Source organism: Argiope bruennichi, chromosome 4, assembly GCF_947563725.1.
Source record: "Argiope bruennichi chromosome 4, qqArgBrue1.1, whole genome shotgun sequence".
NCBI classification, from domain to species: Eukaryota; Metazoa; Arthropoda; class Arachnida; order Araneae; family Araneidae; genus Argiope; species Argiope bruennichi.
The window spans coordinates 44,484,125-44,508,367 of NC_079154.1; the positions used below are offsets into that span (position 1 = coordinate 44,484,125).

The window sequence follows — 24,243 nt, forward strand, 5'->3', positions numbered from 1 at the left end:
TGTATAAACTGGAATAACAAATAAATTTTAGAGCCCAATGTAAACGAGGAGTGTAAGCGTCATACCAGTTGTAACTCAACTCCACTCCAAAATGTAATTAATTCAGATTTCGCTTTCTCGATGAAAAATATGCTTTCGAAACTTTGCTATGTAAATAATCGCAAATAAAGTGTTCTCTCATATCACATCCATAATAATTATTGAAGATACTTTACAAATTGGCGTCCGCGACAGGACTATAGATTATCTAAAACGGGAGAGAACACAACTCAGGCGATTATTTACCAAATCGTTGAAAGAAGTTGAAAATGCTGTGAAAACGGAACCGGTAAGTAAAATTGAATTGATACCGGTATTTAATATTTTAAGTGATAAAGCTGAAAGGTTATTTGTATTAGATGAAAAAATAAGAGTAAAATGGTCCGAAATGGAAAATATTGACGAAGAAGAATTTTCTAATGACCTTGACATAGCGGAAAATTATCGCGATCAGTGGATTGCTTTGAAAACGAAAGTCGATTTTGTTTTGGCTACGAAAGAAGAAAATAGTGATACTTCCTGTGTATTAAATGAAACAAAACGAACTTTTCGCCTTCCCAAGTTGGAATTAAAACGTTTTGACGGCGATATAAAGAACTGGCTCGGATTATGGGGACAATTCAAAAAAATTCACGATGATGATACTATTGATTCGGATGATAAATTTCAATATCTTTTGCAAGCGACGGAAATTGGTTCATCGGCAAGAGATTTAGTAGAAAGTTTTCCGCCGTCGGGCGCGAATTATACAAAAGCTATTGAACAATTGAAATCGCGTTTTGCTAAAGATGAGTTGTTGATCCAAATTTATGTTCGTGAACTTTTGAATCTTGTTTTAACGCAAGCAAAGAATGGAGAAAATTTCACTTTACGTGCTCTTTATGATAAATTAGAAACCCAGTTAAGAGCATTAGAGACATTAGGAGTGACATCTGAAAAGTACGAAGCAATGCTGTATCCATTAGTAGAGTCAGCTCTTCCAGAAGATCTTATAAAAGAGTGGGAACGAACACGTAGCAGAGTTGAAAATAAAGTCAAGCCGAATATTTTGGGAAACTTGTTAGAATTTCTTCGATCTGAAGTCGAGAGTGATGAGAGATTACAACTTGCTCGATCCGGTTTTGCGAAGGATCAAGAGTTTCAAAGAATTAAACCGAAAGATAAAATTCCTACGGCAGCTTGTATTGTATCTAGTGAAAAGAAAAGAGCTGAAAAAAAATGACAAGCAATGCATATTTTGTAATAAGTCATTTCATAATACAACAGAATGCTTTAAAGCTCCTGATATGTCACTGGAAGAGAAAAAAGAAATATTAAAGAAGAAAGGTGCGTGCTTTATTTGTTTGAAACCAGGTCATAATTCGAAGATTTGTAGGGCCTATTTGAAGTGCATTATATGCAAGAAAAAACATCATAGTATTATGTGTCCAAATATAAATCAAACAAAACAGAATCCATCACCTGAATTAGATGCCAAAATTCTCTTGTCACCAAGGAATTCATCTACATTATTGTTAACGGTATTGGTGAAAATCATCAATAAAGACAGATCTTTAATTATCCGAGGATTATTCGATACCGGTGCTCAAAGATCTTTCATAAAAAAGGATATTGTGGATAAACTGGGATTGGAACCAGTAGATCAAGAAATGTTAAGTCATGGACTTTTGGGGGGCAGTGAAACTAAACAAAAGTCCCATAATGTGTATAACATTACATTGCAAAGCTTGTGTTCAAATTTCAGGCACAACATTTCCGTTTTAGATGAAAAGAAAATATGTGGTGCTATTCCTCGTGTAAGTAATCCTAACATTTTTCCCATTTTGAAGAGAAAAAATATAGAATTAAGTGATACAGGGGAAGCCACTCCTGAAATAGATTTATTAATAGGAGCAGATTACCTTGGTGTATTGCTGACGGGATCAATTGAACACATTGATAAAAATTTAGTAGCCATAAAAACAAAACTCGGATGGACACTTCAAGGTAAACAAACGAAACAGTCAAAATCTTTGGAGAATATTATTTATGTTGCCAATTTAGATTTGACGGAATTATGGAGTCTAGATGCCATCGGTATACGAGATCCTGTAGAAATTAAATCAAGGCAGGTAGCCGATGAAGAAACAGTTGAATTTTTCCGTAAAACTATTAAGAGAAATGAAGACAAGAGATATGAAGTATGTTTGCCATGGAAAAGTGGATGTCCAGAGTTAGAAAGCAACAAAGAATTAGCCACTAAGCGTTTGATGTCAACTACAAAAACTCTTATTCGATCAGGACATTTAAGCGAATATGATGATGTGTTTAATGAGTGGATTCGAGAGGGAATTATCGAAATTGTAAATAAAGATAAGAATAAAGGACATTATTTACCTCATCATCCTGTAATAAAGACTGGAGATACAACTACAAAGATTCGCCCTGTTTTCGATGCCTCAGCAAAAGACTCTAAAGGAAATTGTTTGAATAATTGCTTAGAAAAGGGTCCAAATTTATTAGAATTAGTACCAAAATTGATAATGCAATTTCGCAAAAATTCTATTGGAATAACATCAGATATTAAAAAGGCCTTCTTACAAATCAGTTTGAACCCAAAGGATAGAGATTATTTTAAGTTTTTATGGTGGAAAGATTTTTCAAGAAGAGAGGAATTGATCCCCCTGAGACATTGTCGAGTGGTATTTGGTGCTTCTCCTAGTCCATTTTTACTTGAGGCGACGATAGCTCATCATCTAGAGAATGTCTCAGATGGAAGGAAGGAAACAGCTCGTCAACTTCAAAAATCCTTTTATGTAGATAACTGCATACCTAGTTTAGAAACTAGAGAAGAGGCAGCCAAATTTATTTCTGAAGCTAAAGAACTAATGTCTACAGCCAAATTTGATTTGCGAGGTTGGGTTACTTCTGCAGAAATTGTAGAAGAAACAAAAAAGAGATATATTCCAATACTAGGACTTTCCTGGGATACTGAAAATGATGAACTTTCTTGTAACAGTGCTATTAAAATTTCAGAAGAAAATATAACCAAACGAACATTATTATCTATTGCTCAACGAATTTACGACCCAATAGGATTTACAAGTCCAACTGCTCTAATTCCAAAGATCATTCTACAAAAACATGGAAAAGAAAAATTAATTGGGATGATGTGCTTCCACCAGATATATGTAATGAATTTTTAGCCTGGTACAAACATATAAATCTGCTAAAAGATTGCAAAATTCCAAGAAGACTAATTGCAAATCCCTTTAAAGATTGTCAGATAAGTCTTCACTGTTTCAGTGACGCCAGTGAAGCCTCTTATGCTGCATGTATTTTTTTACGTGCTGAATATAAAGGGAAAGTTTCAGCTCAATTAGTGGCAAGTAAGTCAAGAGTGTCACCAACAAAGGAAATTACAATTCCTCGATTAGAACTGTTGGGAGCTCTTATATTATCCCGATTATATTGCCAAGTGACAGATGGACTTGAGGTAAATTTTAATGAAGTATACTTTTGGACTGACTCGACTGTTGTTTTAACTTGGATTAAACGGGATAGTTCTTGGAATACATTTGTAAGAAATAGGATAACTGAAATAAGAAAATATACCAATTCTGATAACTGGCATTTCGTGCCAGGTCATATGAATCCAGCAGACCTTCCTTCAAGAGGTTGTGATGCAAAGATTTTATTGAAGAGCAAGTGGTGGGAAGGTCCAGAATGGTTATCAAAGTCACAAGAATACTGGCCTTTGAATGAAAAACAAATTATTGATGAAAATTCAGTTGAATAAGAGAAAAGGAAAACAATAGTCAGTAATGTGGAGCATGAATCAGTTAACTTTACTGACAATCTACTTTTTCTCGAAATATACAAAGATTTTAAGAATGCTGACTTGGATACTACGTTTTATTAAAAACTGTCGTCTTAAAGAAAAATGTAAGGAAACCGAACTAACCTATGAAGAAGTCCAATCAGCTGAAAACTGTTTGCTAAAGCTAATTCAAAAGGAAAGTTTTGCAGGAAGCAAGATGAAAGCATTGAAAAATATGCAAACTTTCAAAGACGATTCCGACATTCTTAAAGTTAGAACTAAGCTCATACTGGGAGATGAAGAAGAGAATTTTAAGTGCCCTATATTGTTGCCAGGTAACCATGAAATAATTCGTCGATTGATACATCAGAAACATTGTGAGTTGCAGCATGCCGGACTTCGAACTCTCATTTCCAATTTGAGGGAAAATTACTGGATTATTTCTGTCAATAAAATAGCAAAACAAGTAAGCTTTCAATGTATTACTTGCAAAAGATTTAAAGCCAAACCTACGGAGCCACCTTTAGCACCTCTTCCTAAAAATAGAATAAAAGTTGCTGCAGCATTTGAAGTCACATGGATTGATTTGGCAGGCCATTGTTTTTACGTTCTGGAGAAAAGACATGGATTGTCCTTTTTACCTGTGCTATTTATAGGGCTGTTCATCTTGAGCTAGTCAATTCCTTGTCCACGGAAGCCTTTATAATGGCTTTAAGAAGATTTTTTGCTAGGAGAGGTCGAGTTAATATAATCTACACTGATAACGGCACCAACTTCGTTGGTACAAGTAATGCCTTGAAAAATCTAGATTGGGAGAATATCATGTCGTTTTCCACTATCAAGAAAATTAAATGGAATTTCAACCCTCCAACTGCTGAATGGTGGGGTGGATGGTGGGAGCGGATGATTCTCATGCTAAAAGAAATGCTAAGGAGAATTTTGGGCCGAAAGAGTATTGATTATGAAGAATTGGAAACTCTTATATGTGACTGTGAAGCTACAATAAATTCCAGGCCTCTCACATATATTGAAGATAATTCAGAGGGTCTAAGGCCATTGACACCTGCTTGTTTCTTGCAAGGCATTCCTAGTAGTGATACAACTGATTTAGACGAAATGGACAGTAAAAGCCTAAATAGAAGATTACGTTTTATTCAAAAACTACGGCATGATTTAAGAACGATATTTCACAACGAATACTTAGCAATGTTAGTGCATAAAGGTCGTCACACCCGAGATGAATCTTTGAATGTTGGAGACATAATTCTCCTTGAAACTGATGGAAAACGCCTTCACTGGCCCTTAGGAATTGTAACTGAAGTCCTCCCTGGAGCAGATGGACATTCAAGAGCCGCCAGAGTAAGAACAGCTCAAGGGGAAAAATTAAGACCATTCCAGAGACTTTATTCCTTGGAAATCAGAAGTTCTGAAAAATTACCATTCATTTCTCAGCAAAAGAATAAAGACACAAACACTCAACTTCCTGCAACTCCAGCTGTTTCAGATCAAGATTCCAGTGAAGATGATGATTATATAACCAAAGTAACTCCTGATGTTGTCACTAAAGCTGGACGGCGTATTAAAATTCCCAAAAGACTCGATTTATAACTTTTGTTGCAATTTTAGATACTCCATAAAATTGCAAGGTGGGAGATTATGTAAGCGTCATACCAGTTGCAACTCAACTCCACTCCAAAATGTAATTAATTCAGATTTCGCTTTCTCGATGAAAAATATGCTTTCGAAACTTTCTTATGTAAATAATCGCAAATAAAGTGTTCTCTCATATCACATCCATAATAATTATTGAAGATATTTTACAAGGAGTAATAAATGGCGATAAAAGTTGCAAAAGGCTTTCGGAGTATATTCAAGACATTTAAAGGCGATGGGACATATATCGCCTTGCACCCTTTTGAGGAAAGGAAAAATACTTTTTCTTCTTCAAAAAAAAGCAGGAAAAGTTTTTTTTTTAAATTATTTTATTGTAAATGCTGGCAGCTTCATCAGTTCGTTTTTTAATGTAATTTTCTTTTAATATTGTACTTATTTTTAGTATTGTAACTTATATCATTCTGATAGCAAATTCTTTCCAACATAAGCAATGTGATAATCATCATTAAGGATATATTGAAATTTCACCGTATGAAGTCACGTTACTGAACCAAATACAATCCGTCTTTTCCATGGTCACGCCTCAGGCATGTAATACTATGAATATAACTTTTGTCCCAAGCAGCATAGCCTGTTCCACAATATTGTGCATTATTATGCGATATTATATGATATTAAACAATATTCCACAATATTAAACAATATTGCGAATATTGATAAATGTCATGCAATATTTGTGTGCTATTAGGGGTGTGTTGTATTCGTCAGGAAGAATATTATTGTATAGTAACCATTTAAAACAAAAAAATTTTGGGGGGGAGATGTGTGAAATTTATATGTAAAACTATATAAAAATTTATGTTATGCACTTTATTATAATATAGTATTATATTTTCTGTGAAGAGTACATTTAAAATTTAAAAGCAAAATTAAGCAAAGATGAAATCAAAATTTAAATTTTATTTGCTCAGCATTGTAAATATGTTTTTTTTAAATTCTCGTTCCAAATTTATTTAATTCATTTGTAATTTATTATTCTGTCTGGAGGGAGTTGAATTTACTTTTTCGTTTCTTAATTCCTTTCTTTTTTTCCCTTTTTACAATTCAAAAGTGTCTGCATAAGTTCTGCATAAGTGATACCATTTTTCAAAGACATCAAAAGCTTTTAGAAACTGCTTTTGAAAAACTTACATCTCAAAAAAAATTACACTGAATATAATTGGGTTTTTCTTTTGCATGAAAAACCTTTTTCATTTTTTTAAACGAACTATGCGCGGAAATATCATTTCAAAGAAAAAAGATTGTGAAAACAGCAGCGTTATATAGAAGATGTTTGAAATTGAAATAAATTACTACATTTCTAAGCACCAAAAACTATCTTTTTGACTTTAAATTCCATCAGTTCGCTTCTAAATGTGCACCGAATAAGTATTTTTCTAAGATGTTTCGGTTTCCCAAGTGTCTTGGATCTAGTTCTGTATCTTGAATAAAATTTTCTACACATTTTTGTTTTATTTTTTCTGAAAGGAATTAAACAATATATTTCATAAATTGAATAAAGCTTCAAAGTAAGAGGACTGACTTTTATAAAAAATTTTAACACTTTTCTTTTGTCTTTTTGATTAAAAAGAGCTAGACTTTGTTGTAGAATTTAAAATTATTACATTTTTCCTGTAAATTACCTTTATTTTAGAAATTCTACAATTAGATTTATGTATATTTATTTGTATAGATAAATATTAGTAGAAAACCAGCTAAATGTTTTAAATTACTTGTGTATGTACAAACCAATATTTAATTGAATCGATAACATTTGACACTTTTATCATAATTGATAATTTTTTTTCAGTGCTGAATTTTTCAACAAGCTGTGATCAATATCAGATAATTATACATAGTCCACATTATTATATTTTTACATAAATCTCATCAGTATAATCAATTGTATATTCCAAATCATCAATTTACTTTTACTGTAATTACGTAAATGTAACTATTCTCTGTGATATAATAACAAATATGTAACAAATGAAATATTTCTCTAAATATCACACTAGTAAATTATTTTCTTACTAAATATACAGATTTTTAAATCATTTCGTTTCGTATTATAACATGAAAATTTTTATCGCTTTTTACTTTCTTGCTTTTGTGTCAGAGTTTTGCACGATATACTTGATTGGTTTCTATACTAAAAAGCTTTTTTAATAATTTTCGAATTTTATTATTTAAATGATTAGATTAAAGATTTAATTCTATTTGATTAGTTATCAATTTAGGAATATGTTTTTAAGATTAATTAAAAACTAATTGTTCCATTAAGATTATTATCCAACAGAAAATATGGATACTGAATATGAATCGTTATATTTTGTGCTTATTAATTTTTGTATTTGTGTCAGAAATTCTCAATTTCAAGAGATTATTGCGATAAAAGATGTTATTTTCTTGAAAGTCAGTTCCATGAGATAAAAAAATTCTTTGTTTGAATCCTTGCGTCTAGGTGACCTTTGAAACAGACGTGATTCCTTTTCGTCTGAAGTACTTTGTTAATTCACATGAGTTTTCATGATTTTATAAATAAATATATATCCAAAGGAATTGTATATATATTTTTAATTATCTTATCCAAAGAAAAAAATTATAATGATTTAATGTTCTTTACTGACCATTGCTTGCATAACATAAGTTATTAAAAATAAATTTTCCAATGGAATTATTATTGGAATTAAGTAAAGAATTGCAAAATTTTCTGATTAAAAATATATTTATCATAAATTAAACTATGGACTTTTATAAGTGTGCTTTAGAGATTTTTTTTTATATTCTGATAATTTTAAAATTGTGATTATTTAAATTCTTATTACACTGATATAAATATCCAGACCCGGTTCAAATGAAATAAAATTTCCTTTCAGTTCGAAATTAATGAAATTCTGAAAATAAACCCCAACGGCATATTATAATAAATAAAGTTAATATGAAATAAACCCAAACGACATATTATACAAAATAAAGTTAATATGAAATAAAATATTGCCAGAAAGGCATAACTGTAGGATATATGTTTTAATAAGTTTCAAATCAAGTTACGCTAAAAATAAATTATTCCTGCAAAATAAAACTAACATTTTCATTAATGATGAAAAACCATTTCTATTATCTACATTTTAAAAATAAACTAATTCATAAAATATTTTATTTCTTTTCCATCATCGTATTTCTTCTTTAATTTTAAAATCGAAATTTGAAATTTACAAAATTTGATAATCATTCAAATGTGCTGAATAGACTTTTGTGGATATTAAGCAACATAAAAAAATTCAGTAATCTAAATATGAAAAATAATGTAATATTTTTTTTACTAAATATTGTGTATAAAAAAATTATATCTCAAAACTTGTTTCTTTAAAATAAGATTATTTTAAATCCATCAGGGAAAAGTGGATTTTTTTCTTTATTCATATATTAACAAAGTTTCTTCTTATATAGAAATACAGAAAATAATAATAAAAAAAATTTCATACAAGCACTATAAGAAGCATTTCAAATCTTTGCTTTCGAAGAATTGAAAGTATTTGTTTTCTTCCGAAACCTGGTATCAAGGAAGACGTATTTTTATTTGTGTTTGCATGGAATGGAATTGTACTTCTTTAAAATTTAATTTGGCATTTTTCAATATGAGCACAGAATAAAAGACAAGAGAATTTTTAAAGGCTTTATTTCATTATACAAGATAATAATTGGTTTCCCAACATGTTTAATTCATACACATTTTTCTTTTATTCTTTGAAATTAACAGATTTGAGGTGGTTATAACAAATAAATTATACATACATTATAAGTATATATTTCGGAATATTTTCGTGAAATAGAATATTTTTTCCTCCTAGCATATTATTTGATAATATGAAAATTTTATTCAAACAGCTTCTTATAGTTATGAAGCAGATTTTATAAATATTCATTTGCCATACATCTATATTTTTTACATATTCCATGATTGGTAAGAAGGTAAACCAGACCGTTCATGATGATGAATATAAAATGGTGATTCGAAACATGAAAAACTATTTCAATTTTGCTTCATAAATATTATTGTCTAAAAAAAAAACATTGAAATACATCAAAATATTTAACACATTTTTCAGTCCGATTTAAGAAGTGACTCGGATTATTCATTTAATTAGAAAACTTCCTTTTTGGAAAGGGTAAACTAATTAGTAAGAAAGCGTGATTCGCATGTGTTTCACGTGGTAGTTAAAGTATTAAGAACTTCCAAACAATGATAACAGATTATGAAAATTTTTACTACTACATTGCATATTATATTTTTGTCAGCCCTTCATGACATGCAGTTACTTTTAGATAATTAAGACAAGTAGTATGCAATTCTAAATTGGGATTTCTAAAATATTATTCCTTATTTTGTTGTCAAAAGAAATGAAAGAGATTCTCCTTAACAAATATTTTTTTCATGAATATTTCAGATACGAATAGGATTTTATTAAGAATAAAAACATTTTTTTCATCCATTACGTTTTCACCTATTTACGTTGTACATGAAATCGGGTGCATTTCTTTCTTAAATATTCTGTAACCTTAATTGCAGAGTAGAGACTTTTTTTTTTGCAATCATTCTGAATTAATAAAACTTTCTTTCTTATATTTCATATTTTTGAATACTTATTTCAAATATTACATTTCTTACTATATCTTCGAATGAGTGATTTTTTTCTTCTTTCTTATTTAAATGTGTTTTAACCCTAGAATGCTACCCTTTAGTATACTCACGGGAAGGGTAACGATTCGTCTGGCAGACGAAGTATGCATAGGCGCTTTTAAAACCTAAGTTAAAGACAAAATAAAACAAAAATATACTACCTGTAGCTGTTTCTAGGCTTTTTAAACTTCATTTAAGCAAAAAATATCATTTATTCATTTTCAGAACAATCTTTACAAACATTAGCACGGTGATCTCCGCACATTGCTCTTGTACAACTTTGACAAAAAAAAGCGGGTCATTCTTCGCAGCTTGTAAGGGCAAAATGCACAAATTTTTCTTTTGTTACTTTCATTTGTTTTCGGAGTTTCACAGACCATGTCTATTTTTAAAAGTTCGCTAATAATTGTTCTTGTAGAACGAGGTAAAGCAGGCACATCTAAACGCTTCTTCATCCATGGAGCAAGAAGATCTTCACTTAACTTTACTGCAAACTTTTTTCTGGACATCACTTTTTCCGATTTTCTAGTCATGTTGTGGCCATATAAAACATGTGAATTTACTAAACTGATATTAATAATATCGTAAAATACACAAAGAGGCCATCGACGTGTCTTCCTGCTGCATGACATGTTGCTACACATCTGGTCCAATGTGTCAACAGCTCCTTTTGTGGAATTATCGAATTCTATTATTTCAGGTTTTTTACTTTCTTTATTTACATATGGTTTTTCATGGAATGTAGAAAGCAGGATAACACTCATATTTGGCTTTGTTTTGTAGGACAGTACAATTTTGGCTTGGTCAAAACAATACATTCCTGTTCCGACACTTCTAGAACGCGACTGTAAAAGTTCTGGAGGAATTTCCTTTTTATTTTTTCTTACAGTTCCCACAATTGATAAATTAAGTGGGCTCTTTAAAAGATTATCTGCGAAAGGTATCGATGTAAACCAATTATCCATCGTAAAACGCTTTAACATCTTAACAGTAGCAAAGAAATAAAACTAAGTCCTTATCTAAAAAGTTAACTTGCCTGCTAACCATTCGTCTGCGAGACGAACATTGCTGCAAATGTGGCACTTGCTGAAAAGTTTTGATAACAAGGAATGTGTGCACGTGTAGCAGTCAAGGTCACATAAAGGTACTGAGGGGTACGTCCCATTTCCTGTTTTAGGGCCGCCCAGAGAAAGACATTTGTAAGTGACTTCGTCCAAGAGACGAATGAGTAGCATTCTAGGGTTAAAGTAATTATTATGACAAAAATTCAAAAATAAAATGTTTACAGCAACTAAAAATGTTTTATTGACATCTGAAAAAAGAATCAAAGAAAACGTATGAAATAAATTTTGAAACTCGAGAATGTAAGTGCGTCTTTATAAAAGGTGCGATTTTAAATCAGGTCCTATATAAAATTAATTTAATCTTTTCAATCCTATCTTCAGAGATGCACCGTTCCTCTGATAAAAAGGAAATATAAAAGTTTAATATTCATTTTTGCTATGCAAGCAGGCATAGTTATTTATTCTTAAATGCAGTTTGCGCTTTTTGAAAATATCTGAAGAAATAATTTATATAAATTTTTTAGCTTTCATGCTTATTACTAGATTTTTTGTTAGAATATTTCATCGAGATTTCAAGCATTTTCTGCGAATCAAGTTATCAAGTTTTTTTTCTTTATCATTTAATTAAATGTGTATTATACAAAGACAATTTCAAAGTATTTTGTAATACTTCATAGATTTAATATTTCATCCTTTTAGTAGGAAATAAATGCATTTTCCATTAAATAAGAGAATGTTCCTTACTGGCACTCCCTTCAAATAAATTATGGAATTTTTTTAGTTAAATGAATTTAGAATAAAATGATTTTAATAATTTATCATCGTAGTAAACGTTTGGGAAACCGTTCAAATTTGAATTTGTAAGCATTAAATAGAGGTTAGTGAAAAATATGCATTAAATGTGCAATATAATTTTATTTTTATTTTTATTTATTGAAAATTGAATTTATTTCCTCTTTTTTGTAAGAATTAAATGCATTTTCAGTGTATTAAGATAATACATTTTTTGGCACTTAAATTCGAATAAAGTATGGAATTATTTTAGTTTATTGAATTCAGAATATAAAGATTTCAATAATTTATCATCGAAATGAACGTTTGGAAAAATGGCTTATTTGTAATATTATTTATACAACATTATTTATCAAATTTTGAATTAAATCTATCAAAAAGTTGACCGTCTATCAATTTGTACTTTCACATGCATATAAATGCTGTAACTCATAAACGCATAGAAAAACCGATGCCACTAGTTTTGTTTAAAAACATGAAGGATTTTTATAAACTTCTACTACATTCCCATTTGATATGCTATGCTTAGTAAATCTGGCAAAACAAGATTACTACATATTAGAATTATAAATTTCAGCTCCTCCATCAATGATCACAAATACATTCTATACCATATACATCCTATACATCCCGTATTTCAGGTAGGTAATAAAAGAAGGAAAGAAATGTGTAAGTATTGATTCTGAAACTATTATATAAGAAAATGGATCTCTTTGAGCAGAAAGAGAAAATAAAATATTTTCATGAACTCTGTCAATACTGAAAAGCCCCAAACGGCCGTTTCAACGGAACTTCTGAGAGCCCCCGATTTGACCAGGTATCACAGCGAAATTCCTTTTCGTTTTCATTAAAAGTGCGTAGTTAAATACTTGATATGCGTGCTTTTTTTTTTTTTTTTTTTTTTTTTTTTTTTTAAGAATCGTGCATCTCGAAGAGTTTGAGGAACCTGGAGGTATACTGAAGCACATTTGCATTATAATCATCAGTTAAGCGGGGCTCTCTCTTATATATCAACACTTTAAAAACACTGGTTGTCTATAGGTTTTTGACAAAGTAGTTCATTTTTCCTTATTTTATGCAAAGGAAATACCTGCTCTCTTACTCGGTGATAAATTTGAGGATTATACTATTAGTCCTTCAGATATATTCATATATTAGCAGATATTTTCCCATATAACGCGTGCAACAGCTCTATATGCTTTAACCCTTTCGCGACGGGCGTGTCATATATGCATTACCAGTGGTCGTCTCCCACAGCGGGCGTCCTACCCGTGCATTTCTGGAAATCGAACTCATGGGACGATGATGCATATATGCACTCTAAACTGCTGGAACAATTTTTAAACGCCGCTAGATGGCTCCCTGTGTCCTGTTTGTGAAATAAATACAGTTTTAGTATTCTGACCTTCATTTTGCTTGTATTCAGCCTTCGGTGTTTCACTTATCAGCTATTGCGGGGTAGGAGGGTTAAGAATAACGTAATTAAAAAGAGCTGGATTGTGTAACGTTCCGTTTGATAGAATCATTTGCGTTTCTGATCTCGCTCCGAGTTCTTCGTTTTTTGTTATTGCTGTGTAACAGTAAGTAGTCTTTTTGCGTTTTGCCGTCAGTAATGTTTATTTTGCTTAGATTTCGGATACATCTTGCGTACTTCTATTTTTAATATGGAAAGCCTTGGTTTCGGTTCATCATTTCAAGAAAACGCAATTTGTGCAGGAAGAATGTGGTAAAATTATAAATGAATTAATAATCTAAAAAGGCAGAAAAAATGACGACAATAAGGCTTAAACTTTTTTTTGTGTTTTTTTTAATTTCAAAGTTAGGCTTAGCCATGCAAAACTCCCGTCCTGTGAGATGATTCCTTTCGCCTACGCTCCGTCTCGTGCGTGCGTCTAGGACAGAGGCCTCCCGTCCCGAAAGTGCTAAGGATATCTATACCTATATCCACTTATGCTATAAGGATAACACAATATCAGTTATGTGAATTAGTTTATCTCTTATACCATTGTGTAACAATGGAATTAAATGTTGGAAATTCTTCTTAAAATTTTTTAAAGTTTTAAGAAGAAATGTTTTTAATTTGAAGGGAGATTGATATAACTAATATTATAGAATGATTATAAATTCCTGATATCCTTCGACAGATAAGCGTTTTTACGCTTTTGTGATAAAATACAGGTTAATTTCTTGTAGTTTCTTTCACTCAAAGCGTCAAAGATTTCTAATTTAAAAAAAAAATAATTTTAGTTGTCCCATTGTCACCTTACTTTATAAAACCATATATGAGCGAAATTGGAAAGGTCTGCATTTTAAAATTAGACCTTTAGAAAGCCAAACTAAAAATAAAAACATATTAGGTTTTATTACATATCATTAGAATTTATTTAATTTGAAAATATTCTTTTATTTGGACTCATAAATAATGAGCAGGATATATTTATTTTTAATTCAATTTCATTTTTACTTTCACATTTCAGAATATTTATTTTCAATTTAGGAAAAATACAACTATTATGTCCAACCTCAAATGCTACAATTATAACATTTTTTTAATTAATAAAGAATTTTGTCAAGGATTATCACTATAATTCCAGCAAATGCTAGGAATTCTTTAATACAAGAAAAAAATATTTTTTTATTCCTACCGAAATGGCTTTTATTGTCGCTCCTATCAAGACCAAAGACATCTGTCCATTCTCGTTACGCGGCTCTGAAAGAAAGTCAAGAAAAAAGTCCAACAAACATTTAGCAACTAATTCTCAAGTGCCTGTTTGCTTTCTTTTAGAAATCCCTTCATATTGTAGTTATGAAAAAAAGGAGTCAGATGGCTGTTGCATCAAGCAACTGGTGTTCTTTGTTGGTGTTTCTTAAGAACTAAGAGTTCCCCGGAAATCTTTTTGTCGGAATTAATTGAATTGTTTTTTAATACGACAGAAGTTTTACTCTTAGTAACCTTTCATATAGTTAGTGAAAATATAAAAAATGTTTTACTATTACAACAAGCTAATAATATAATTTTTTCATTAAAAATTAATGCATTTACACATATGAGTCAACGATGGATAGAGATTTGTAAGATTTACAGTGTAGAGATATATAGACATTAAACATAATAATTTTCAAATACAAATACAAAATTATCTCATTATTATCATAAACCAAAGTAGTAGTAGAAAATTGCAGTAAAAATTGTAGAAAATTGATAGTAGTAGTATTAGAAAATTGATAGTAGTAGTAATAGAAAATTGTAGTAAAAGTTATAGAAAATTGATAGTAATAGTATTAGAAAATTGTAGTAAATGCATCTTTTGCCGCATAGCTTATGCAAATACAAAATTTTCTCATAATTACAATAAACCAAAGAAGTAATAGAAAATTGTAGTAAAAAATTGATGAAAATTGTTAGTGGTAGTGTTAGAAATTTGTAGTAAATATAGTGTTTCGTTGAATAACTACTGTGAATGCAAAATTATCTCATTATTATCATAAACGAAAGTAGTAGTAGAAAATTGGAGAAAATTTAATAGCAGTGCTCGAAAACTGTAGTAAATGTATAGTTTGTCCCATAGCTAATGCAAATACAAAATTATATCGTTATTTTCATAAACCAAAGAAATAGTAGCATAAAACTGAAGTAAAAATTGGTAATAGCAGTAGAAAGTTGTGGAAAATGGATTGCATATGCGAATACGTATCGAAGATATCTGGAATATTTTCTAATAAACGGGATATCTGATTTAAACATAATAATTTTTTATATAAAGCTGATGAAAAATCAATTTTTTACGATTATATTTTACCAACGTCACATTTTTGGAACTTAAAATTGGTTGCACTTAATATGGGCCGATGGCAGCTTGGGAATTGTAACATTTTTAAGCTAGTGACAAATCCAAAGTATGCGAAACAAAAGCCTGTAAAAAAGATAGACACAATTTTATTTAGTTTTACATTTTAATATTCAATTATAATTTAATAAAATATGAAGAGAAATCCTTTCATGGATTGCTTTTAAAATGAAGTCGTTGCATCGTTTAAGAACATGAAACCAGATTTTGTGCACTATCTAGTTGATTTAATAAGTATTTGAATGCCAAGCATAAATATTATAAATAAAATATAAAATTCTGGTTTTGGAAATAAGATTTAACAAAATGAACATGTCTAAATTCGAATTTTCATCTATTGGCATATTTGTAAATTTATTTCATATTTTCTTCATAAAAAAGGATTATATCAATGATCAAATCAATCACTTTAAATGAATGTCCAGTTAATGAATCACTGTTATTTCATTATTATATTTATTTCTATATTTTTATTAAAAGGTACGTTTTTTTTAAAAAAATAATTTAAAGTTGTTGACGTTAGACATTTTTTTGTGTGTGTTAAATATATTTATAAATATGCTTTTGAAAAAATATGAATCTGAAACAGACTGAATGAAAGAAAAATATATTCATAAGCATGGAGAAATTTTATTAATTAAATTATTACAATGAATTATTAACCATTAATCCTATAGCAATATATGTAGAAAGTTGTATTTCGGTAATATAAAACTTTATTAATGCAAGAATCTTTCTTTATAAATTTAAAAGAAAAAAATTTAGATTAAATTTCAACCCATGTGTTATTGGTTAGTTAGTTTGATTTTGCTAGATCGAATGAATAATGAACAATTCTTACTCATTCTTACACTGCAAGTGTAAGAATAGGTCATACTCATCATTTTAAAAATATTTTTTTTTACGAATTAATCGGATAAAAAGTATAAAATATGTTGAATTAAATTCTATATTTCATAAAAGTTAATTTTTAAAGAATTTATTAAAAAAATTGAATCACTAACGCACTGTTTATTGACAATTTATAGGGTTTTTTTATAACCATAACATAAAACATTTAAATATACTCAAATATTGCCATATATTTTTTAAAGTAAAATCCATCATTATTTTTTATATGAAAGTGAGTTAAATTCCGCTTAAATTTAAACATTTCTTTTCTTATCTAATCGATACTAGCCAAAATTATGATCATCAAGCTTCTGAATAAACCACAATTTTCCTTCGCCAAACAACTTCTTCTTTGTTCGGATTAAAGCGGATAAGTCTTATGGAACACAGACTTTAATAAAGATAATCCCTTTCTGTTTTAGTTTCTTATTTTTCCACTAAGCCTTTTAGATTGGGTCGAAAAATAAGGTCACTGATTAAATGAGATTGGCTGCTTTTTTTTTTTTTTTTTTTCCGTTCTACTCATTTTTGGTTCGATAGAATGGAGAGATTTCTCTGAATTTTTAATGAAAAGCTTTCAACGAAAGAATTTGAATGTAGGAGCAATTGAATTAGGAGCAGAAATTTAAATTTTTAAAAACTGTTCATTGTATATGATAATGAATATAATGTATAAAATCTCTTACTTATTGTAACGTTTGAAAAATAATAGATTGCTTAATTCTTAAAGAATTTCAATATAATTTTATTTGATCAAATTCACATTTTGGAAATATTTGAGTATCTATTGAATACTATTTTTATTATATAAAACCTTAATTAGACCAATATTTACCTATGGCTCAGAGACTTGGACCTTGACCAAAGCTGGAGAAAATACAATAACCATTTTGGAAAAAAACAATATGTGAACCATTCTTGGTGGGATAGAAATCAACAATGTTTGGAGAAGAAGATATCACTTTGAGTTACATAAAATCTATAGAGAGCTAGATATTATAACATTCATAAAAATAAATCGGATGAATTGGGCGGCTTGTAATTAAGAATGGATGATGATTCCATATTATAAAAAAAATTACATAGACTTCTAACAAGAAGGAAAAGAAGTAGACCCAAAATGAGATGGATGGAGTCAGTGGAGACAGACTTCCTGGCTATCCAGGAAAGAAACTGGCGAACAAGTGTCAAAAATAGAATGCGGTGGAACAGAATTCAGAGGAAGGCACTGGCCCACCTTGGACTGTCTGGCCAAATATGATGATGATTTAACATGTAACGTTTTTAACATACAGTTAGGTAATAAATAGTTAGATGAGAAAAATGGCAATAAAGCACGTACATATGCTGCAGATACAACTGATACATCGCAAGTTCTGTAGGAAGTTAGTTTTGATGTATTTAGCATTCCCAAGAGTTCTATACAACATTATCATCAGTAGAAGCATGCCTTCAAGCCACCCCATCAAATACGAATTTAACTTGTTTCTTAAATTGATACTGATAAATGCTTAAAACATCTCTTATCTCTTAAAACGTCTCATGCAATAAAATGCCTCTGTGCAATTTTTAGCACAAAATAATTTCTTGGATTTTAAAAATATACATTTTAAATAATATATGTATTACTTCATGATCATTTGTTTTACATCAACTTATTAGAATCGCTATTTTGCTTAAGAGGAGAGTGGGCTTTGAAATAAACGGAAATCTGAAATTTTATTTTTATTCTTATATCACCAAAATACATCATTTTATCACCAAACTAAAATAGAATTATTAAATGCATCATTCAATAAATTGAATATTTGAAGAGCTTTGAAAAAAAGTATATTTTGATGAATTTTCTCAAAAGATATTCTGATTAGATTTAAATATTTTTGAGATGTATCTTAATTTTTGTGCAAATTATATAAAATTTATTATAAAGATTTCGGTTAAACATTAAGAGAACACAGTGTATGTATTTTATGTTTTGACATTTTTTTTAGATAGTTAAAAATTAATTTTGGTTCAGGAAAATATAAAATTCTTATAAAAATTCAGTGAGTGTACATAAAAAACATTTTTTAAAAATTAATATTTAATTGGAATTACAAAATCATATACAGTTTTGTTCAAATAAATTTATAAATGATTGTAAGGACAAAAATAGAAAAAATAAAATAAAAATAAGCTATCTGGAATATTGTAACATTTTTAAATATAGTATACATCTTTTTTTAATTTCCATCTTTTAAAAAAATGTATTTTGTTTTAAAGAATTTTTTTAAAGATATTTGATATACTTATATTTTAATACATATACATAAAAATTTCATAACTCTAAGTGAATAATTCGCAAAAGTGTCTATTCGAGACCAAAATCCCCTTAAATATTTGTTTGAATTTTAAAAATTACATACGAAATAAAATTTATTAATGTAAATCATATTGGAACGAAATTCAGCAAACAAGGTTGCAAACTTTTACAAAACAATTCAAATACCAAATCAGTCGCTTGGAACATTGGACTTCTATTAAAGAAATTTCAATGACTTTTAGGAAAAGGCCAATAGATTAAATTTTTAACAATATTTGTAATATACCGAGAACTGCAACACACACATTTGGCAATGTTGTATAATTTGGTAAATACACATTGCAATAGGGCATTAAGGGCTTTATTAATAAATTAATTCTATTTTCCACTTTAGGTTTGATATATCATCATATTTATCTTCTATTTCAATAAATCTTTATAACACACCTTGTTTTGCTTATTTTCTTTGTGGTATGCAAAGTATTTGAAGAGAAACAGAAATTATTGTAATGGTAAGAAAAATATTTTTTTTTCAGGAGCAACATTTACCTAAACTTCCATTTAAGTACTTTGAGCCCAAACATTACATTAAATTTAGAGATCTGTAACAAATTATATCCTCTTAACATGATCGACTGTCTTAGTTTCCGCTGTACACTGTCCTCCGTATTCTTATAACAGGAAATTTGTCCTTATATTTCATTATTCTATTCAGTGCTTAAACTCGTGGAATTATATAAATGACATATTTTTGGGAGTAATTTATTTGAGTTTTTAATACTGTATTTGAATGAATTGAATGATTTTTTGGATACTTCATTTGATGAAACTTTGCAATTCGAAGTATATGCCAAATTACAATAGTTGAAAAAATAAAGGCTTATTCCATATTTTTGGGACAGACTGCATTTTGTGTGTGTGTGTGTGTGTGAGTGAGTGTGTGTAAAGGAAATTATTGTTTATTTTTTCTGCATATCATGTGTCAAAATATCTTCTAATGTACTTATGGTGCATTAGGGACTTTTGTAAAGTCCTTTTACGGCCTTTAAATTTGAAACGGCGTCTGTTACAGCTAGGGAAATAAAGTTTACATACAATAAAGTAGCTAAGTTGAATTTATTGACACTGGTTACAAATGCTTAAGGGTGAAATAATTAAGTTACAAAAACTTACTGAAAATAAAGGAGATCATACAAAAAGTCCAGTTAGAAAAATGTGCACTATACCATGATACGAACGCAGTAGAAAATGCATGGAGTTATATGTAAAAAGGGATGAGACATAAATGTTATTAAAATTATGAGCTTTCCCTGACTTGAAAAAGGATTCTTCCTAAAACTGAAAAATGTATTCTGATAATCGCATATATATATTCGATATTTGAATATCCAATTATTGATATTCGATATTTGAATGATTTTAAAATTCTAAATTTAATTAAAATCTCTGATCGACAGAAAATCATTCAAATAATCAGATTGAAACTAATGCCTATTGAATAATAAAATTAATAGAAATCCAGATAAATAAAAGGGTATTTAAACTTGGCTGGTTGGTTAATTCAAAATAATAAAATCAGATTTTTTAATTTTTTTTTTATTTAATATGAATATCTACATAAAAATATGTATTAAAATAAGTAAAGCAAACTGAAAGCAGGTTCTAAAAATCAAATATTGTGGTACAAGCAAGTTAAAAGGTATTTTTTTTTTTAATAAAAAGCCAATTTAAATTTGCAGTTCATTTCACTATAAATATATGTTAAATTTAGTAAATTTCTAAAAGATTCACTACCTATTTCTTTAAAAATACATGTTAAACCATTTAATGTCTTAAGGAAATACGATTTATTTATTTATAAAAAGGCTTTAGCATAATTAATTTTGAAAAAAAATGTAATATAGTTTAAATAAAAAATACGGTAAATTCTATCAATTCTTTAAAGGTGTAATTTTTTTTTCATTACAATTTGTTAAATCCAATATATTAATTATTTACAATGTATAAAACTTTATAGTTTATTGATTATTTATATGATATGTTCAAATGTTAAAATAATGTGCATAAACAATGTAAAATTAATAAATCAGAAAAATTAATACATTATCCGTTATTCCAAAAATAAAATTTACTGATACTCTTGTGGATTGTTAGCATGAAAATATTACAAATTTTTATTAGATCTCTTTCTGTTTTATAACTGCCGTTGATAAACATTAAAAAAATATCACAATACAAATGGAAAATGTACACTTTGTTTCTTATTATCTTTTTCTGTTCGTTGTAATTCATTTAATGAATGTTATTTGATTATATTAGTTGCTTTCAAGAAAAATGTGTAAATGATTTGAAATATTTATTAATACTTTAATATTTAAGATACTTAACAAATATCTTTATTTTATAAGTTAAATATTTTGTGATTTTAATATGAATACTAGATTTCTTTTGTCGGAAATCTTTAACTGTTCCCGTTTAGAATTTTTCTAAAAAACAGAAGAAAAAGAAAACGGCAATTATTTCGTAAATCTCTTTTTTTATGCTGAATAAATTTATACAGTATTTGAAAGAAGTTTCACGTATTATTTTTAAATAAAAAGATGAAACATTTGAAATATTCCGATGAGCTCTTTGAAAGACATGCAAACATTTCTTCGAAAACGGAAAATAAAATTAATCTTTCGCATCTTTCAAAGAATGCAATTGACTTTTAAACAAGTCACAATATTGCGAAATGAAGGAAAAAAACTTACTCTTCTAATAAATGATGGCAAAAACACAATAAACAAAGCGATTTTTACCTTCTGAGCAATAAACAAGAGCTTCATCTGTCATAAATAACGTTTGTAAAAATTCCTAAATGTCAGAGAACCTTTTTGAATAAAGAGTTGGAGGAATTTTAAGCTAGAGAATAAGGTGTATAGAAAAATAAACATAAAAAATGAAAGGAAATCATATTGGGTTAACAGTGAGCTAAAAATAAATGAAAGCCTTTTTTTATTCTTAATTCTTTTAAACAAAAGTAAAGAAAATATCAAATTCTGGAAATATTTGCTTAAAGAAGATAAATGCAAGTGAAATGAAACAAGATGCTCTGATTTTGTTTTCCGAAAAAAATACTTCTTTTAAAAACTAAGATGATTGGTAGGTATCAATATGTCTTCTAATACGCAAGAAATTACTTTTTCTTGAAAAAGAAAAGATATCAAATGCTTTTCTAGGAAAAAGAAAGAAATAACTTCAACGTTCGTAAAAATAACATTTGGTATATTGTTTTAATATCGTCTAAAATGCCTCATGAATCGGCAGAAAATATATGGGTTTATTTTAAGAAGTGGTGGTATTGTACTTTTTCATGTTATTTTTATAAAGCTTCAATATCAGATTGTTGGGAAGAAGTGAGTACAAAAAACATTACTACATTACAGGAAAATATGAAGAATATGCAAAATGTTATGAAAAATGTACGAATGGAACATATAAAGATTTTTTTTTCAAAATACCATTCATTTGACGTTCTAATAAACATATTTATGAATACCAGATAGTAAATGAAGGTGATTTCTGATTACGATTTTCAAGGATTTTTTTTTCAACTTAATTTCCTAGAAAGATTGCTTAGCATAATAGTATCGCTTACTAACCATCACCATTCATCATATTTTTTTTATATATATATATATATTTAAAAATCTACTAAGCAAATGCGGCTGAATACCGGAGTATAAATAATAAAAATATTTATGAATACCAGATAGTAAATAAAGGTGATTTCTGATTACGATTTTCAAGGAGGTTTTTTTTTTTACACTTAATTTCCTAGAAAGATTGCTTAGCATAATAGTATCGCTTACTAACCATCACCATTCATCATATTTTTTTTATATATATATATTTTAAAAATCTACTAAGCAAATGCGGCTGAATACCGGAGTATAAATAATAAACATATTTATGAATACCAGATAGTAAATGAAGGTGATTTCTGATTACGATTTTCAAGGAGTTTTTTTTTTTACACTTAATTTCCTAGAAAGATTGCTTAGCATAATAGTATCGCTTACTAACCATCACCATTCATCATATTTTTTATATATATATATTTTAAAAATCTACTAAGTAAATGCGGCTGAATACCGGAGTATAAATAATAAACATATTTATGAATACCAGATAGTAAATGAAGGTGATTTCAGATTACGATTTTCAAGGAGTTTTTTTTTCTTTTTTTTACACTTAATTTCCTAGAAAGAATGCTTAGCATAATAGTATCGCTTACTAACCATCACCATTCATCATATTTTTTTATATATATATATTTTAAAAATCTACTAAGCAAATGCGGCTGAATACTGGAGTATAAATAATAAACATATTTATGAATACCAGATAGTAAATGAAGGTGATTTCTGATTACGATTTTCAAGGTGTTTTTTCTTTTTTTTTTACACTTAATTTCCTAGAAAGATTGCTTAGCATAATAGTATCGCATACTAACCATCACCATTCATCATATTTTTTTTATATATATATTTTAAAAATCTACTAAGTTAATACGGCTGAATACCGGAGTATAAATAATAAACATATTTATGAATACCAGATAGTAAATGAAGGTGATTTCTGATTACGATTTTCAAGGAGTTTTTTTTTACACTTTTATTTCCTAGTAAGATTGCTTAGCATAATAGTATCGCTTACTAACCATCACCATTTATCATATTTTTTTTATATATATAAATATTTAAAAAATCTACTAAGCAAATGCGGCTGAGTACCGGAGTATAAATAATAAACATATTTATGAATACCAGATAGTAAATGAAGGTGATTTCTGATTACGATTTTCAAGGAGTTTTTTTTTTACACTTAATTTCCTAGAAAGATTGCTTAGCATAATAGTATCGCTTACTAACCATCACCATTCATCATATTTTTTTTATATATATATTTTAAAAATCTACTAAGCAAATGCGGCTGAATACCGGAGTATAAATAATAAACATATTTATGAACACCAGATAGTAAATGAAGGTGATTTCTGATTACGATTTTCAAGGAGTTTTTTTTTTTACACTTAATTTCCTAGAAAGATTGCTTAGCATAATAGTATCGCTTACTAACCATCACCATTCATCATATTTTTTTATATATATATATTTTAAAAATCT

General features: G+C 28.6%; 3 protein-coding genes across 3 annotated transcripts; 2 read left to right on the top strand and 1 right to left on the bottom strand.

Moving 5' to 3' along the window:
- The first annotated feature begins 988 nt into the window (after positions 1-988).
- Positions 989-3,817, top strand: LOC129966232 (uncharacterized). Its single transcript, XM_056080647.1, has 4 exons — positions 989-1,225; positions 1,491-2,502; positions 2,599-3,190; positions 3,325-3,817. The coding sequence occupies exons 1-4, from the start codon at positions 989-991 to the stop codon at positions 3,815-3,817; spliced, it is 2,334 nt and encodes a 777-aa protein (XP_055936622.1).
- Positions 3,818-4,543: 726 nt separating this feature from the next.
- Positions 4,544-5,446, top strand: LOC129966233 (uncharacterized). Its single transcript, XM_056080648.1, has one exon. It carries the CDS (start codon positions 4,544-4,546, stop codon positions 5,444-5,446), a length of 903 nt encoding a protein of 300 aa, XP_055936623.1.
- Positions 5,447-10,417: 4,971 nt separating this feature from the next.
- On the bottom strand, positions 10,418-11,140 carry LOC129966234 (piggyBac transposable element-derived protein 4-like). The gene has a single exon (XM_056080649.1). The coding sequence runs from the start codon at positions 11,138-11,140 to the stop codon at positions 10,418-10,420; it is 723 nt and encodes a 240-aa protein (XP_055936624.1).
- Positions 11,141-24,243: the final 13,103 nt, after the last annotated feature.